This window comes from Mizuhopecten yessoensis, unplaced genomic scaffold (genome assembly GCF_002113885.1).
Source record: "Mizuhopecten yessoensis strain PY_sf001 unplaced genomic scaffold, ASM211388v2 scaffold11153, whole genome shotgun sequence".
NCBI classification, from domain to species: Eukaryota; Metazoa; Mollusca; class Bivalvia; order Pectinida; family Pectinidae; genus Mizuhopecten; species Mizuhopecten yessoensis.
The window spans coordinates 729,552-749,233 of NW_018408906.1; the positions used below are offsets into that span (position 1 = coordinate 729,552).

General features: G+C 35.2%; 3 protein-coding genes across 4 annotated transcripts; 2 read left to right on the forward strand and 1 right to left on the reverse strand.

Annotated features, from left to right (window-relative positions):
- Positions 1 to 1,809: 1,809 nt before the first annotated feature.
- Positions 1,810 to 3,356, forward strand: LOC110466992. The gene is made up of 4 exons (XM_021523835.1): positions 1,810 to 1,921; positions 2,228 to 2,332; positions 2,514 to 2,735; positions 2,918 to 3,356. Exons 1-3 carry the CDS (start codon positions 1,898 to 1,900, stop codon positions 2,727 to 2,729), a joined length of 345 nt encoding a protein of 114 aa, XP_021379510.1. The 5' UTR covers positions 1,810 to 1,897; the 3' UTR covers positions 2,730 to 2,735; positions 2,918 to 3,356.
- Positions 3,357 to 8,653: 5,297 nt separating this feature from the next.
- Positions 8,654 to 12,855, forward strand: LOC110467003. Of its 2 annotated transcripts, XM_021523857.1 has the most exons (4): positions 8,654 to 8,749; positions 9,103 to 9,396; positions 9,919 to 10,004; positions 10,412 to 12,855. In XM_021523857.1, exons 3-4 carry the CDS (start codon positions 9,974 to 9,976, stop codon positions 11,512 to 11,514), a joined length of 1,134 nt encoding a protein of 377 aa, XP_021379532.1. In that variant the 5' UTR covers positions 8,654 to 8,749; positions 9,103 to 9,396; positions 9,919 to 9,973; the 3' UTR covers positions 11,515 to 12,855. The 2 variants fall into 2 exon arrangements, with proteins under 2 accessions (XP_021379532.1, XP_021379533.1); XM_021523858.1 differs by having other exon boundaries at positions 9,919 to 12,855.
- Positions 12,856 to 15,410: 2,555 nt separating this feature from the next.
- Positions 15,411 to 16,973, reverse strand: LOC110467002 (ribosomal biogenesis protein LAS1L-like). The gene is made up of 4 exons (XM_021523856.1): positions 16,861 to 16,973; positions 16,453 to 16,557; positions 15,949 to 16,242; positions 15,411 to 15,738 (listed from the first exon to the last, which is right to left on the reverse strand). Exons 1-3 carry the CDS (start codon positions 16,882 to 16,884, stop codon positions 15,955 to 15,957), a joined length of 417 nt encoding a protein of 138 aa, XP_021379531.1. The 5' UTR covers positions 16,885 to 16,973; the 3' UTR covers positions 15,411 to 15,738; positions 15,949 to 15,954.
- Positions 16,974 to 19,682: the final 2,709 nt, after the last annotated feature.

Below are 19,682 nucleotides of genomic sequence, written 5' to 3' on the forward strand. Positions count from 1 at the left end.
ATGTAGCTTATGATTTCAGGAGATATATGCATTGATACTTCCAATGATTAAAAGGATTTGTCGTCCGCAAAGAATTTGGAAAGGCTTTTAGGATTATCAGATATAAAATGAACAGTAAAGGACTTAGTGCTGAGCCTTGGGGGACACCATGGCCAGCATTAATAGTTTAAACATAAAAGGAGGGGATGCCAATTTAGGCCTTATTGTGGCCATCACCGATACGTTTTAGTTTTATTCATATACATAGATAAACAACCATTCCGATATATGAAGGGATTAAGTGGGGGACCAAAATCACAAACGGCCTCTTTTTGACAAAACCCTTCATACCCTTTTCAACTGTAGCGGAAATGGACTGGGTCGTTTGCCGCCGACCATGTTGCTTAATTGGTACGTAGATCGAGCGTCCGTCTAGAGTTTGGAAAGTCCCGGGTTTAGAACCTCGGTTTGGCCGTGTATTTTCCCGCTCCTATTACATTTGGTGTCTGTGACCAACCCTTGTTTCAAGTACTGGGTGAATACTTGATGAGGGGATACACGAACCTGGGTTGTACAGTATATGGTTGTGTCTTCGAGGGCAAAGACTTAGAAAAAGGAAGGAGGAATGTAGCGGAATGGGACTGGGTCGTTCACCGGCGACAAGGTTTGTAGCTCAATTGGTAGAGTGCACTTCTAGATCGGAGGGTCCTGGGTTCAAACCCCGGTCCAGCCGTGCCATTTATTCATAAATGCCATGTTTTTCACACAAAGGCCAAACAATAGCTGCTTTTTTTTTTGTTTGGAGATGCCTCTGACTTCAAGATAGATTAGTCCACAATAAAAAACAAATGTACATCTAAATACTTACGTTTTTGGAATACAGTGAGTGTGCTGTAGAAAATGAATTTCGTCTGTCAGTGATTTGATCAAATTCAGAATTATCTTCAGTGCAATGATTAAAATAAATGGATGCCCATTAAAGTATGATATTCTTTTCCAGTTTTGACTGATATTTTGGCTAACATAATGGGATGTTAACCACCCCTTGACCAGGGATGTGTGGTACACATCCCTGCCTTGACACACACCTAACATATTTTTATTTTGGGCTGAGGTCCATATTTCTGTGAGTTAAATGCATACATGTACGAGAGCCTGTTTCGTCCAAAATGATAAAGAGTATGTTATCTGGACTATAGCACATATTTTAACTTGATACCATCTCATAAATTATAAATCGTTGGATCCAAATATTGTAGCGTAAAATCTCAAGCTACTTTCGCACATAGAGGAAGGAAGTGGAGAAATAAAGCAATACACAGGAGCGCACTTCCCAAATACCGTTTCCTTCGCAGAACGCGCCCCATTGGAGAGCGCTCCCAAAATACCATTACACTGTTCTACTCATCAGCGCATCGCGCCCCGGCGCTCAAGGCCTTCTAAAAACCTGCTGTCACCCAGGCATATAAACACCTTGTTATACTGCCACCAGAGTCTAATAATAATTGCAAAATGGTTTGACGATATACAGAGGGAAATATATAAAGGAATCGTTTGATATATTTAGTTTTTTTTTGACAAACCCTGCTTTTCATATAGATAAATCCCACATGTCTGATGAGTTTTGTTTTATATAACAAACTATTTACGCAAAATTCGAAACAATCACATCATCTCAACCAACTCCGTCAAAGCACAAAAGATGATTCCGCACTTTCACGGAGTTGGCCGGAAAGTTACGACGGGATTATAAATGGGCAGGTAACTGCACGTCATTCTCTATACAGGGAGATAACTCTGCGCAACAATAGTATGACGTAACGTCAATTGTTCAATATCCCCTTCACAACAAGCGGCTAGCTAAAACAACGACACGTATTTTCTCAGGATAAAACCATAGACGAGTATTTAAAGCACCATGAACAACAACAATAACAACCAGGTAAGGTACATTTTGAGCATAAAAAAAATATTGTTTTACATAATTATAATGTGATGAAATTGACAGATTATTTTAAGTTGAATAGAAATTAGATACTTTAATTTAAATGACATAATTTCCCTGATTTTGTGGTGAAATTGCTTTGTTATTTTTATGAATCAAGCATAATTATGATGTCATAATTCATCAATTTTATTTTTATAGCACTTGATCAAATTATTTCTAAATGAATTGATCTTCTGCATGGTAAAATGTTTACCTAGCCGAGTTATCTGTTAATACCAGTCGTTTTGCATTTTATATCAGATTCTTGACGTATTGGAAGGATGGCCAAGTGATGTGTACGGCTTTTTGAGGGGGACACGGCCAAACGGATTGAACTTGTGGGTTACTTTCATGTCGGAGGACAAGGTAAGCTTTAAAGTACACAACATGTCAATCCTAGCATCTAGAAATCCTTAAAATCAATCCGCTAACAGGGAAATGAAAATTATATATTTATCTCGACACCATTAACTTATTTTTGTCTTTTTTAAAGTCCGCTCTAAACAATTATTAACTATTTAGTAACGTATTTTTTCCTTTATATAAGGTCGGACTGAACGATACAAACGACGAGAAACAATGCAGATTGCCTGACATCTGGGAGGAGGAACGGAATAAGACGGATGAGGAGCAAAAATGGGTTAATGAGGAGGAGGAAGGGATGAATGAGGAAGAGGAACATTACAACCCTTACATTCGGTTGTATGCCGACTGTGAAGATTGGGGGTATGGCGACGGGATGCCTGCGGCCTGGCGACAATAAATCGAGGTACAGCCATTTCACAAACTATGAGCTGATGTCAGTTCTAATTTTCGTTTGTTCTCAGAAGATTTACTTAAAAAATATAACTGTGTAATTGTCTTTCTACATGTAAATATACACTTCTGAAATAATGCATATAGATGTGTAACACAAATGTTTTTATCTTTTTTTTCCATTTTTCATTTCAGTTCACAAAAACCTTATGAGAAGTCAATCGCGCTAGCGACAAATGAGATGCAGCATGTTGAATGCGGGGGCTGTCGGACCCGGAACCGCACCAGAATGAAAACACCGAACTGATGATTTCACAAAGTAAAAAAAAAAGCCGTATAATTTTATCATAAGTCTGTAGTTCTTTCAAAGTTTGACAATGCCCATTGACTTAATATTATTAAACGAAGTATCATACAGGCCCATATTCGTACATTCTGTGCTTGGCTTTGAAGGTTAGTTGGATCCAAGCGGAAGTGAACATTTAATAGAAACATATTTGTTTGTACAAAATCTGTTCATTCTGAGTGATAGTATTAAATTCAAATTTAATTGTATCAACAAAATTTGATATATCTATTTTGATTTTTGGTATATACATTTTTCATTTCAATTAGGTTCTTTGTCAAAACAATTCTTGTGACGTAGTGATGACAATTACTGCTTACTATTTATAAGCTATGTTGTACACATAATCTGATGTTTTTGTCAATAAAATATATCTAACATTTGTATGTGTTTGTTCTATCGCAACATATCGGCAAACTCCGTTAAAGGACAGTCTCTGCTTTCTGTTTTCTATATCAGTTTCATTGACATATAGACTGTAACCATTTTAGCCCACCAGATCCCACTTGAACTAATTAAACTTATGAATGCAATTCTGAATATTGGGACGCGGCTTCACGGCTACGTTAGGCAGACGCCTGGCAAAATCCTTTAAAACATATGTTTGCAATCGGATCATTTCGCCCGTTTACGTCGCATGCTCACGGAAATGGCCGAGTGTGGTCCAACGGAATGTGAGTGCCGGAGAGATGCTTTTTTTCTCACCAGAACCTGCCTGCACGAAACATCTTAACTAAATTCTCAATGTGAATGTCAATGTGAATTTGTGCCGTGATGTGGCATTCGTCATCATTATTCGTATACCGAACGACCAAGAGACAGAGGGGGGTGATATTTGGCTACGCTGGGATGAAATTTGTTTAAACGAATGACCTGGAGCTGCATTCAAAGTCACAGGGGTCAAAGTTGTTGTAACTTTCAAAGGACTTTTATTGACTAACCACGAGGCCAAGGTTGATGTTTCTAGGCTATTCGTAAGCTGTCAAGTGCCAATGACTTCCTGTACATATCTAAGATACCTGATGTCCTGATGTGATGCTATATTTGACTATAAGTATACTGGAATGAAGGGTTACCAATTTGTTCAAATGAATGACCTTGACCTACTTTCAAGGTTTTCCGAATAACTAAGAGGCAAGTTCTTGATATTCATTATTTAGCATGAAATGGTGGAAAGCGATACGAAACGAGGGATATCATTTGAAAATCAGATTAAGAAAAATAAGATGAAATCTTTCAATGAAGATTCATTAGGTGAAATTATGATATTCAGCCTTTTTAAACATAACAACGTAGCCATCTCTGAAGGTTACAGCTGTTAAATCAATGACAGGTGAGCAAGACAACAACAATTCCGATATTTTGTGGCCGACTTTCAGACAGGTATAAAACGGTATATATTTTTGTTGAAATACCGCATGGCACACTTTAACTTAAGGGGCTGCGTAATTAAGGCGTCTGACCATCTAGTAGCATTAGCCCGCCACAATAGAAACAAACGATTCTATATATTGTCCCATTTTCCTTCAGAATGACCTACCAAACCTAATTCAATATTAATATTTCAAAAATATACCATTATACAAAAAATTGTCCTCTGACCACCAGGTCTCAAGCCTATACTGGTGGAGGAAGTCCCCGCCAAGCACATAAGGGGTCATAATCTCTTTATTTCTCATTATATCTTATGATATTTACCATTTTTCTTCAGAATAACATAATAAAAGATATAAAACATAAATATTTCACACACACACACCATAATAGCAAAAATGTATATCTTGCCACAATAGCAACTCCTAACACCAAGAGTTGTCCGCCTTTCCCGATAACTTATAGGCAGTCTTCAAGGAATCACCAGACAAAAACTGTCATAATTTTTTTATTTCTCATGATGTCTTGTTGATATTTGCCAGTTTTCTTCATTATAACATACTCAAAAAAATACTATATTAATATTTCATATATATATCATTATAAAAAAAAAAACAGTTCGCTGACCACCATGACAACTTACTGTATGTCTCAAGCCTTTACTGGTGGGGAAGTCCCCTCCAAGTAAATATTGGGGCATACTTTCTTCATTTCTCATGATATCTTGATGATATTTTCCAGTTATCTTCAGAATAACATAATAAAGGATATAAAACATTAATATTTCACATATATACCATTATAATCAAAAATTATATCCGATCACCATACCACATTATAACACTATAATACAATAGCAATACAATTTCATTTTCATATAGTGCATATTTCTTCAGAATTACATTTTAAAGGATATGAGATATCAACATTGCATAAATATATCATTCTATAAAATGTTCAATCTGCACACGATTCCTACCTATGGCTCAAGTCTAACTCTGGCGGGGATTCACCCGCCAGGTTAAGCCCCTGTCACACCTAGCCGCGTTGCCACTGCGATTGCACGGCGTTGTTAAAGTTCGCAGAGCGCCGTGAGATCGCAGGAAAAATTGATATTTTTCATGAAGATGGCAATGTTACGGCGTTCTCACGGCGACCTTTACGTTTCAACGGAGCTCCATGGCGTTCTACCGCGTTCCTACGGAGATCTAGTTGGCAATTGTCTGCGCTCTCATGGCGCCCTCATGGCGCTTCCACTGCGTGCATCGAGTTTTCACGGCGCGTATAAGCGCGGTAGAGACACAGTGTCATCTCAAAGAACGCCGTGCAAGCGCCACCTTTAACCATTGCGTTCGCATTGCGACCTCTGTGCGCGCCCGCGGCGATCCTGTGGCGTTATAGGAGACCTAACTGCGCTGCTACGGCGACCTCACAGCGATCCCACTGCCCTCTTATCAGAACGCCGAGCGACGGCGTTTGTTTTCGGGATGCTCAAAGTGCGCGCCGTCGCTCGGCGTTCTATGCGATCCAACCGCGTTCACTGGCGATGCCACTGCGTTGCCGCGGCGATGCTTGCGATTCCACTGCGCGCAGATCGGCGTTCTGGATTTCTCTTGCACGCCGTGGGAACGCGGCCCTAGTGTGGGAGTGATGACCAGATATTGAAAAAAAATCAAACTCAGAGTAAGTAAACCAAGTGTTAATATTTCGTTATATTTGCATAAGGAGAGTAGTTCCTGAAATTTCATGAAGATATCTCAACCAAAACAGATTTTATGAGGAAAAAGCTAAATAAAAGCACCCGTAATCTCCTGTGACCTATTTCTGAAGGTCCTAAGAAGGATTTTTTTTTATTATTTCTTAACTAATCTCAAATTTGAACTTATTCTTCTGAGCCAAGTTTTATCTCATTTGAGTGATAAATAAAAAAAATAGGCCGAATAAGATATGACATTTAGTAAATGTCCTTACAGTAATCTGGTGATCTCTATTTTAAAGTTTAAAGTGCTAATTAGAAATATCTAAAGAATGATGTGATCTCAACTTCACTTTGTCTGCTGACAATTATGTTCCAAAATGTATTAATCCAGAGTGTTATGTATCTTTGGTAAGGTGGTATTCGAATTCGAAAATGAGTTCAAACTGAGTAGACAAGGTCTGTGTCCTGAATTTTATACCTTCAGTTATTATGAGAACTAATCAAGAAAGTGTTCTGATGGTACCCTGAAGGGTTAACTTAAACACCTATTTCTAGTCTTACCTGTACTATAATTACCCATATCCTGCCAATTAGAGCGAATAGAATTTACCTGAGTTATTTCATCGAGTATATCACACCTTACCTGAACGATAATTACTCATATCCTGTCAAGAGCGACTACGGATTTTACCTGGATTATATCACGGAAAATAACACACATAACCTGTACGATAATTACACATATTTAGTTTCTTTTTTCTCTCTCAAAAATTCAAACTCAGATTTTCGACTTTGGTTGAATTATTTGTACAAAATAAAATAAAGTTTTACACCCTATGACGACATATAGCGGCACAGTATAAAAATTATGGAGGCCCGCTATGATATTTTAGGGAAAATACATCACACCTGACATAATAAATTGATGTTGTGGCTGTATTTATAATTCTATCTCTCTTTATTGATAGTAAATATGTTTGGGAATATATTAGCTATTATATAAACCATAAAAAACATAATATGTACATTTTTGTAGTCAGAATGAGAAAAATATCAAGGCACGGTACGAGTATTTCTGAATTTGCCGATATGGTTATATATAATATTCGTTCATAACGATACATTTCGAAAATAAACTTCGTTATTACATCAATTTTCGACGTTGGTTGAATTATTTGTACAAAATAAACTAATGTTTAACACCCTAGGACGACATATAACGGCACAGTTTAAAAAACATACGGAGGCCCGCTATGATATTTTCGGGAAAATAGTCACACCTGACGTAATAAATTAATGTTGTGGCTGTATTGGTAATTCTATCTCTCTTTATTGAAAGTAAATATGTTTGGGACAATATTAGATTATTTTCCTGTATTTACCTGTTCACCAATAGGAAATACTGTGTTAGTTATAGGAATATTTAACAAATATATTTCCTGATTTTTCGTAATATTTACTAGAATTATGAATCAATATATACAATATTCAAGTTATTACTTAATAAAAACACATCAAAATACATTAACTGAAAATCTGCTTTTATTAATTTCATATAAAATCAATTTTATAAATTTTTATTATGCATTTACATGTATGTTATATATAGATTTCATAAAATAGAACTAAATTTAGCTAGAAATGTATGACAAATAAAATCAGTAAAGACAGAGATCATGTATTATATTAATAAATATGCAATAACAGATGCAAAGCTAGGAATGAAAATAAATAAAACGAATTAATTACATGTACACATGGAATACTCAGCGCTGGTTGATCAATTCAATCATATTCATAAAATACACACATGCACAAAGATACATGATATAAAACTAATATAATAGCACTAACTTACTAAAGGTGAAATATTGGAAAGTCAATAAAAATCACAGATAAGTCCATGATTTTAAGAAATCCTAGCAAAGCACCAAATAAAAATTCTATAACAAGCACATTTATCACAATGTCACTCTAAATGCAAAAGATTGGTTGTATATATTTGTGGATTTCACGTTACTGTTTTGTATGATCTAGCTGATGAAAATGGTATATGATATGAAAAAAATGTCTAAAAATGATGAAAATAGACTATATAAAAGCTACATGTATATGACAGGACTGTATATATGATAGAGATAATGTGGGAGAACACAGGTAAAAACCAGGTAAAATATATATGAAACAAACTATAACTGCTATCACAACATTACTGCCTCTATGTTTTTTTTAAAAAAAAGTGGGAGAAAGGAGAACACACCGATGACACCTTATCTCCTGTTCCATACGCCCGAGGGGTCTCTTTGAGTTTCTCTGAAGAAAGTTGTACTGTTTTAATCGCCTGAAGCGTGAAACTGTCGGAAACACCCGCCTTAAACCTGTGCTATTATCACAATTATTTCACGTGACAGTTGACATGGGATTAACGCTTCTCAATAGAGGATTAACTCTATCATTACTATAAAATCCGGGGCAGAATCGTTTCAAATCAGTTCGTTCTTCGATTCGAAAGCGAATACAACTCTTTGTTGCATTGAATTTTCTTTGCGAGTTTTGCATACCTATTTGCGAATTTATCCATCTTCGTACATAAACAAAACTGTTCAAGGTAAGAAATATTTCAATAATATCTTATTAAGGTTGACAGACATGTAGTGGAAATATTTAAAGGAAGCTAGTTCAGAGTTCATGAACAGCAGACAATTCTTGCCTAGCAATTCAGCAACTGACTTCTAATGAGAAGCGTAAATTATTATGAAATTGTCCTGACAAAATAAGTTATTTAAATGTTTTGTGGATTTCGTCATAGGGTATTAACATAGATTTTAATAGGTCATATAGTCTATTGATTCTTATAATGTATATAAGATACAAGTTAAAGGAACGGAAAACATCATATGAATGTTAAATTGATAATTTACCATGGCCACCATTAATCACATCAAACAATTCTATTTTCAGATGATATCATACATCACAGTACTTTTCTTGATAGGATTGGCAGCTGGCGATAGTGATCTTAAGCGGACAAACGCTGGCGTGATTTTTAAATCACGAGGAACAATTCAGAGTTCGTCCAGCGTTTGGTACCATACCTTCGCATTAGATCTGCCGACACTGCCAAACAAATGGCTGCATTACCAAATGGCGGATCCTGGTATGCCTCCAATGAAGTGTACAGGAAACCCGGGTGACAGTGAATGCAGCATGTCAGCAATGTCGATGTCAAATTTCATTATTTCATTGAATGCAGAGGTATGTATTTTTAGCAAATTATTTTGTAACTTGTGTTTTCGGTTTTTTTGGTAAAATAAAATAAAGTCAAACCTGTATTAAGAGGCCACCCAAGGGACCGGCAGAAATTGGCCGCTTAAGACAGGTGTCTGCTAAAACCAGGCTCACCCGAATATCACAACCAAGTTTTCATACATCCACGGGTTATAATGACATTTTCCCGGCAATATAGCCTGCTATGTTATTTTGATTTTTTCTCCCTTCATCAACAGGGGTACGATTTCATACTTGAATATAAATGTATAATCAATAAAATACAAAGGCGTTTTGGTGATTAATTTCCTAAAATGATAAATTTATTTTTGTTTGGCTACACAGGTGTTCCACATACGTTTTGCGCTAGCAGACAACACCAGTACTGAAATCTACATGTATTTATTAGCAAATTATTTTATAACTTATTGTTCCGTTTTTGGTAAAATAAAGTATTTTCTTACCTTAGTATTAAACAAACAATAATTTACTCGTTATTGACTTTTATAGGTTGTAAAGACGTTTGATCATTTATTGGACCTGACCAGAACTCTCATCCCAAAACATGTATCACCAGATCAAAAGAGAAGAAAATGGTTTGCCCCACTCTCAATTATTGGTTCGAGTTCGAAAACAATATTTGGAACAGCAACCGTAGAAGATGTTGAGACGGTTTCTTCCAATATCAACGAATTGATCAGATGACAGAGACTTACTGCTAAGACCATGGTTGCCCACGAAAGGAATTTCCAGTCATTTGTTAAGTTGTCTAGTTCACCTTTTAATGGGTTAAAGAAGAAAGTTTCTGATAATCACGAGGCTCTTAAAATGATAAAGAATCTTGAAATAAATAATACTGACACCATCAACCGGGGAATAGATTTACTTGAAATTGCAATGTTTCAGATGAATAGAACAAATTCCATCATTCACCACCTTCGCGATATTGGGCAAGCTATTGAACAACTGGTACAAGGTTATCTCTCACCTTTACTCGTTTCAGGGAAAGCCATCAGAAGTGTCGTCAAAGAGATCAACGACAAGATCATCGACATGACGAATACAAAAGATCACGGTGTACTTTCTGACTACGGTTTTGGTCATCATAACTCTTTTTTTTGTCAATTGCAAGGAAATACAATATTGATTACTCTTAAACTTCAGGTAGTACCATTGTTAGGAAAGACACATCTCTACCAGGTAATGGTGTATCCAGTTCCAACAACCAAACAAAGTAGACATGCAACAAAGATAGCAGGTCTTCCAGAGTATGTTATAATTTCTGACGATTACGGAGGTAGGAGGTATTCACCAATTACACCTGTTCAATTGTCTAACTGCAGAGGGATTCATCATGTGGTATGTCCATTTAATTTAGTTTACACAACAGTTTTAAAGGAAAACTGTCTTACATCCCTCATTAAAGATTCTTCAGATAAAATAGCAAAGTTTTGTGATTTTAGGTACTTCCGTGACCATCTGGAGCCGTCCATAGAGCCGATATCGGACAACAGCTTTTCGGTGTATGATATCCCCAGGCTCTCACTGAATATAAGAGGACATACCGAAGATGTCGAAGGCTGCCATCTTTGTATTATTACCATACCATGCCATGCCAGAATCGAGACTTATGACATGACCAGTGACAGAGTGCTTTCCCAGAAATGCAATAGCGAGGAGACCGAAGTGACACGCGATCATCTTGTAAACTTGGCGATGGTAAAGGCATTCATTGCAGAAAACAATCAGCTTGGATTTACAGCATCATCTGTCTTCAGTAAAGCACAGGATGTTAAAGTACCCAAATTTGACTTTTTCGAACACCGCTATCATGAATTCCTTACGACCGACCAGAAAACGAACCTTAAGCTGAACAAGATGGTAGAAGCATCAAAAAGACAGGAAAAAATATTTCAAAATATTGCAGAACCCTTTATCAAAGCTAGTGAAGAAAACGCCACTTGGTTAACCTCGAGTCTTTCCGTTGGAGATATTGTGGTAATAATATGCCTTATTGTTGGGACAGTGGTTTTCATACGACTTATTTTTATTGTGAAGAGATTGGGAGCAATTATTGCTGTTAGTACAAAAGGCGAAGAAGCATAATGAGAATCTACAAAATTAGACTCTACCATTCATGGCATGATAAAGTCTGGAGAACAATATGAAAATCTAGAACAAAAGATCAAGACGATAACTAATATATGTACACATATTATACAGAAACTGAGGCATTCTAACCAAGGAACACTAATGAAGACTAGGAAAAGAGTAAGATTTTAGTTATTGAACCAGTTATAGGCTCTTTTGTTCAGAAATATAAACCTGATTATACTATAAACAATAAAAAACAGATAGCTGACCAAATAAAAAGAATTTTATCTAAATATTAACCCACAAAGGATGAGTCACACCTGACGTAATTAATTAATGTTGTGGCTGTATTTATAATTCTATTTTTCTTTACTGATAGTAGATATGTTCGGAAATATATGAGCTATTATATAAACAATATAAAATCATTATATGTGTATTTTTGTAGTCAGAATGAGAAAAAAGTCAAGTCACGGTACAAGTATTTCTGAATTTGCCGCTACATTTATATATAATATTCGTTGATAACGGTAGATTATGAAAATAAACTTTATTATAACATTTTTCAACCTATGTTAAAGTTTTGTACAAAAAAAATAATGTTTAACACCCTAGGACGAAATATAGCAGCACAGTCATAAAAATAAGGAGGCCCGCTATGATATTTTCGGAAAAATACATCACACCTGACGTAATAAACTAATGTTGTGGCCGAATTGATAATTCTATCTCTCTTTATTGATAGTAAATATATTTGGGAATATATTAACTATTATATAAACAATACAAAAAACATTATGTGTGTATTTTTATAGTCAGAATGGTAGAGAAATAAAGGGACGGTACGATTGTATTTTAAATTTTCCGACATGTTTTTATATAGTATTGGTTTATAACAATTAATTATGGAATACAAGTTTAATATAATTTCACAATATGACCCTGATTCAAGTATTAACTTTAATAGTAATTATTAAGAAAACTATTGACCTTTACACTTCCACATCCCCGGGGGGTGTAACTATCAGAATGAGAGAAAAAAATCAAGGCACGGTACGAGTATTTCTGAATTTGCCGGTTATATGTAATATTCGTTCATAACGATAAATTATGAAATTAAACTCGTTATAATATCATTTTTCGACTTTGGTTGAATTATTTGTACAACATAAACTAATGTTCAATACCCTAGGTCGTCATATAGCGGCACAGTTTAAAAACTACGGAGCCCCACTATGATATTTTCGAAAAAATACATCACACCTGACGAAATTAATTAATGTTTTGGCTGTATTGGTAATTCTATCACTATTTATTGATAGTAAATATGTTTGGGAATATGTCATTTTTGAGTTGTAAGTGAACTTTGATAAATGAAAAAACAAATCAGGACCTGGAACTCACTTCAGCCACAGGTGTTGAGCAAATATTATATGATATATATAATATACAATACTAATAATTGATATCTTATACATGTACTTATAGCATATAAAGGGTGTCATTCACCTTTTAATTCACTTAAAATTGAGAGATATTTGAAAAAGCCAAGCTTGAGATGTGTCCAGAAGCCATAACTCATAACAAAAGGAAAGTGTATAGTCAATATGCAATTTATGCAAGTCTACTTAAATGAGTGAAGTTGTAAATTTCAAGTCAAAATATTATTTAGAAAGGAAATTATTGAGGAAACAAATTACTTTTCAACTGAAAATGACCGAAAAGACCCCCCTGACTTATTCCTTCGTTTTATATAAACAATCTTTAAGTGACGATTGAATTTCTGTCATTTTTCATTCTGTTACATATGCTTGTTTATTTATACATGTTTTCAAAAACAGAAATGGCATTATTTAGGTTTTTAAGCTCATTTTGAAAACAGCAAACTTTCGGTCATATTTGTTCATTTCATTTGAATAGACGTTATGAATCGTAATATGGGCATAAGGTAAAGAAGTGGGACCTTGACTTTTATTTATGATACTAGACACTCAGTCTTGGTTAATTACAATAGCTCAATACAATGAAATAAACATGAAATTTAATTAATTTCTGGTTCAAGTAAACATTAAATAATTTTTCTGATGATCATCAATTTTTAGATTTTTCGTCTTGAAATTTGGATCACACATTAGCGACTTGCGAAGTCGCTGATATGTGATCGATTTTTAGGGACTGAAATGTACATGTCTAAAATAGCATGTAAAATGCGGAATTATAACAGTTTCAACATAACATTACACACAACGTTTGTTTACATCAAGGACATCACAAACATACCAAAGGGAGACGTATACAACGTAAATTATTTTTTTTATCTTATTAAAGTTATTTTAGTCCTAAAATGTTGATCACATATAAGCGTCTTGTAATATGGGCATAAGGTAAAGAAGTGGGACCTTGACGTTACTTATTTATGATACTAAATACTCAGTCTTGGTTAATTATGCTCGTGCCCCACCCCACACATTATAATAAATATTTTCATATCCCTCTTTAAAGGTCGTTTTCGATTTCCTTCTTACCTGCCAACTGGTAAATTTGACTTTTTGATCATATATTTCTGTTTACTATATTAATGCACGGAAGTAATGTCGTTTCTCGACTGTTAGTGAGTGCAATTGGTTGTCTGAGACCCGGGTCACATAACAAACAACGTATATATACCTCCCTTTTAGAACATAAACACTTGCAATAAGTACTCTTTTATAATAAAGAAAATTATTTGTATATATTCCTTTCTGGTAAAGAAGATAATACTGTAAAGGTTTTTCATAAATCATACATTATAAGCCTTCTTGGCCCCTTTTTATCGCCCTCCCACGACACATAAAAACTAATGTGTGAAATCTATACGAAGTTACAGCGACTGGCGTAGATGGGCTTCTTCAACAACATCACCATCATCATCATCATCATCATCATCAATCATCATCACTAGCGGTTCATTCTTTCTTAGTCGTTAGACGAGAAAAACTGTTGGTAAGTGTGTTAAGAAATTGTTTGCATTGAACTCATGTACGACGTAATAATAATAATAATATACAACATTTATATAGCGCCCTGTATAATTTGTAAAATTACTCTAAAGCGCTTTACAACATATGGATAATAGTAATGGTTATAATTGTGAGGGCGGGGTAGGGGGGTCGCAGTTGAGCGGTACGGCTGAAATAGCGCTTTATTCTCAGCCATGTTCTCTATTACACGCGTCACGACTCGAATAGGAGTTACGTCCCTTTGTACACTCGGTAATGCTTGTATGCTAGTTATTACTCAGCTTGTTATTTTAAATGTGTATTTGAGTCAGACCATTCATTGTTACTCTGTTAATTAACAGCTATTTGAGAGAGATTACTCATTGTAATAGACCATACTAGTTAGTAGCTAACTAACGCGATCATTATTACTTAATTGTCACATCTCCACGTAGATAATTTAGAGCAAGGCAGTTCGGTCATATGCTATGTAGTTTTCTCTATGTAATGATCAATGTTCATCATGATAATAGTTCTAGATACTGTCATATCTCTATATGTTTGTAGTTGGGAATTAGTTAAGATAACACTCACTGTGCACTCTGCCAAAAGTTCCGATTTTATTAAGGAAGACATCTCCCGCCAGATATGTTACGATAAACCAAAATAGGGAAGGTAGATCAAGAACAAACACATACAAATGTTATATATATTTTATTGACAAAAAAAATCAGATTATGTGAACAACATATAGCTTATAAAAAGTAAGCAATAAGTGTCATCATTACGTCACGAGAACTGTTTTGACAAAGAACCTAATTGAAATGAAAAAAATATACCAAAAGTCAAAATAGATATATCAAATTATATATTTATACAACTAAATTTGAATTTAATACTATTTTGATGCATTTCAATCGCTCAAAAAGAACAGATTTTGTACAAACAAACAGATATTTTTCTATAAAATGTTCACTTCCGCATGCATCCAACTTAACCTTCAAAGCCAAGGATAGAATGTACGAATAGTGTCCCTTTTGATACTTCGTTTAATAATATCAAAGTCAATAGTGCAATGTCAAACTTTGAAAGAACTACAGACTTATGTTCAAATTATACGTCTTTTTTTTTACTTTGTGAAAACATCAGTTCGGCGATTTTCATTCTGGGGCGGTTCCGGGTCCGACAGCCCCCGCATTCAACATGTTGCATCTCATTTGTCGCTAGCGAGATCGACTTCTCATAAGGTTTTTGTGAACTGAAATGAAAAAGGAAAAGAAAAATACCAGATTAAATCCATGCGTTACACATCTATTACATGTAGAAATAATACGCTGTAATATTTTAAAAGTAAATCTTCGGAGAACAAACGAAAATTTGAGAAGAATTGAAATCAGCTCATAATAACTACTAAACGCTTTCATGTATCTTGAATTCATGTATGTGAAATTACCTAATTTAAGTTTACCTCGATTTATTGCCTCCATGTCTCTGGCATACCGTCACCATATCCCCAATCTTCACAGTCGGCATACAACCGGAGGTACGGGTTGTAATGTTCCTCCTCCTCATTCACACACTTCTGCTCCTCATCTGTCTCATTCTGTTCCTCCTCCTCATTCACCCACTTCTGCTTCTCATCTGTCTCATTCTGCTCCTCCTCATTCACCCATTTCTGCTCCTCATCTATTTCATTCTGTTCCCTCTCCCAGATGTCAGGCAATCTGCTTTGTTTCTCGTCGTTTGTATCGTTCAGTCCGACCTTAAATGAAAGAAAAAAAATACGTTACTAAATAGCAGATTTAACTTTTAGTGCGGACATAAGAAAAAGACAATGATAAGTTTATTTTATCGGAAAAACAAAATATAGTATCGAGATAATTATGACATTTTTATTTCCGTGTTAGCGGATTGATTTAAAGGATTTCATTATGCTTATTAAGATTGACATTTTGTGTAGTATAAACATTACCCTGTCCTCCAACATGAAAGTGACCCACAAGTTCAATCCATTTGGCCGTGTCCCCCTCAAAAATCCGTACACATCACTTGGCCATCCTTCCAATACGTCAAGAATCTGATATAAAATACAAAGTAGCTATAATCAAACACTCAGTTAGGGGGACCTTTTCATCTTAACCACGCATCAGATAAATTCAATGTAGAAATAATTTGTGCATGTGTATTTGAAATAAAATTATAACTTTAAATTAAGACATCGTATGCCTGGTTCTTAAAATTAACAAGAGAAGTTCACCGCAAAATCAGGAAAATTATTTTACTAATTAATTTATCTCTATTCTATTCAAATTAAAATAGTCTTTCAAATTTCTCCACCATATAGAGAAGAAACATTCTAATTCCAAAAAAAATATCTTACCTGGTTGTTATTGTTGTTGTCCATGGTGCTTTAAATACTCGTCTATGGTTTTATCCTGAGAAAATACGTGTCGTTTTGTTTTAGCTAGCCGCTTGTTGTGAAGGGGATATTGAACAATTGACGTTACGTCATAATATTGCCACACAGAGTTATGTCCCTGTATAGAGTATGAGGTGCAGTTACCTGCCCATTTATAATCCCGTCGTAACTTTCCGGCCAACTCCATGAAAGTGCGGAATCATCTTTTGTGCTTTGACGGACTTGGTTGAGATGATGTGATTGTTTCGAATTCTGCGTAAATAGTTTGTTATATAAAACAAAACTCATCAGACATGTGGGATTTATCTATATGAAAAACAGGATTTGTCAAAAAACCTAAATATATCAAACGATTCCTTTATATATTTCCCTCTGTATATCGTCAAACCATTTTGCAATTATTATTAGACTCTGGTGGCAGCATAACAAGGTGTTTATATGCCTGGGCGAAATCAGCTTTTTAGAAGGCTTTGAGCGCCGGGGCGCGACGCGCTAATGAGTAGTACAGTGTAATGGTATTTTGGGAGCGCTCTCCAATGGGGCGCGTTCTGCGAAGGAAATGGTATTTGGGAAGTGCGCTCCTGTGTATCGCTTTATTTCTCAACTTCCTTCAAGGTGTTTACAGGTGTCTCCGTGTCCGAGTCATCTGAATCTTCATCTTTAGCACAATGTACACGAAGACGGAGTCGCCTATAAAATCTCTCCATATCCTGAATTAATACCGCATTGTTGGGATTTCTGGGGGTAGGACAGAAATTGAGACCTTTAGAGAGGAGCGAGTTCTCTTGTTCTGAAAGGTTGTGGCCGGAAAGGTTTACTACTGTGTTGTTGACTGCTTTGTTAGTAGATTTATGTTTGGTGCGCCGTCTCCTCTTACGGGGTTTACGATTAGTGGGAGTCGCGTTGGAATTTCTTTGTTCGTTTCTCATGCAGAGAGGCACGTCTTTTGTTCTCGAAGTGTTTTATCTTTTGTAGGAGTGTCGTTGTTTCATTTTCCGATGTTGTGGACTTTAAGTTATTAAGACCTGACGCCAGCTTCTTACGTGCAATACTGAGTTTCTTGTTACATACTCCCTGTAGCAGTGCAAAAATGATTCATCCGACAGACAGGCACTGTCTCCTCAAAGCGATTAGTGGCCGACTTTGACATAGAGCCAATAGAGCCAATATAAGGCGAGCACTTAGATTTTAAGCCTTTGTGTACAATATCTGCCTGCAGTTACGAGCAATGATACTTTTAATATTTTAAATTACACCAGGTTGCTGTTCACCACTGGATGTCGGAATACTAAGGGGTCGGCATAGAAAGTTTTCATTTTATGCAATTAATTTAGTGTGTGTTGAATACCTCAGTGACATGTACAGTCCTCGACACGTGTCCATATCCAAAATTACTCCAACCAGTTTATCCTCCCATAATGCAGTAATGTAATGTACTCCCCTATATATTTTACCCCCAACAACACTTTACAATCCTTTTGCATCTCTTTCCCTTCTTCCTCCTCCATCCTCTTCTCTCCTATATACTTATATCTATATGCAAAATATTCGTCAGTGCCGTCCAATCGCTGTTTTACAAAAAAGGAGACGGATTAACATAAGTACTTTGTACTTGTTTTCGAATCCTATATGTATATCATGTTTGCATTACTGGAAATTTATATTGATAATAAAATAAAGTTTAAACTAATATTTCGTTTAGTATTTTACTACATGGCTGGTTCATTAAATTTGTTTCAAGACTAACTCAATTCATCACCCCATGAAATCGACCAAAGCAAGATTCAAGTATAATTTGAGCGCGCTTTCTCTCTCTCGGGCTTCAATCAAAACTCCCGGATTATTTTGGTATATGCATGTAACTTTGCGGACTTAATCAATCTGTGCTTTATAACGAACATTTCATGGTTAAGATATCAAAAGTCATACTAATGCGACTACAGTTATTTGATCACATGTTCTTTTACTTCTTAACCTTTACCTTCAAGTTCAACTCGGTCTTTGTCTAAATCGGCTGTACTTGTCATATTTAAATCGTGCGTCAAACCTGAAACGCAATGACGTCAAAGTTATGTTCCACTATTGTGACGTCAAAGTCATGTTCCACTATTGTGCGTCGATATATTTTACAACCAATTCGTTCAGTGTTGATGTAATTTTTTACATTTGTGCAATTATCAACCTTTTTGTATTTCTAATTTGATGTAATCGTTCCCGTAAATGTATATTTGTACAGTGTTGTTTGGCCCTATACGACTGGCATTGCCAATGGTCCGTGAAACAATACAAAAATCTAAAGACAAAATAAAAGCAAATCTGTTAATATTTTGTCGTTGTTGTCTACAAATAACTATGTATGTGCTATTGCTAGACATCCTTGAACTCCCACTAACAGTATTTTCCTCCGATTTATCTATTATTAAAATAATATGTTACTTGAATATAATTTGAATATGTAATTTGTATTTGGAATTACAGTAAGTGACGAAATATTTTATCACCGCTGTTTCTTTTTTTGTTTTGTACTTTTTTATATTTTTTTCCATAAAAATGCAAATATATCATGCATAAACATTATTCCTCTCACACATTACAATTCATTCATTAAATATTCATTTATAATAAACTGCATATTTCCAGGTATAATTAATTATGTTTATGCATAATTAAATTACAGCTAAATTATGTCTGTTATATAAAAGCATTGTTTAGAAGTGATAGAAAGGTCCTAGAGGTATAATAGGGAATGTAAGACTAAGAGAGAGAAGAAAAAAATGAGGGGG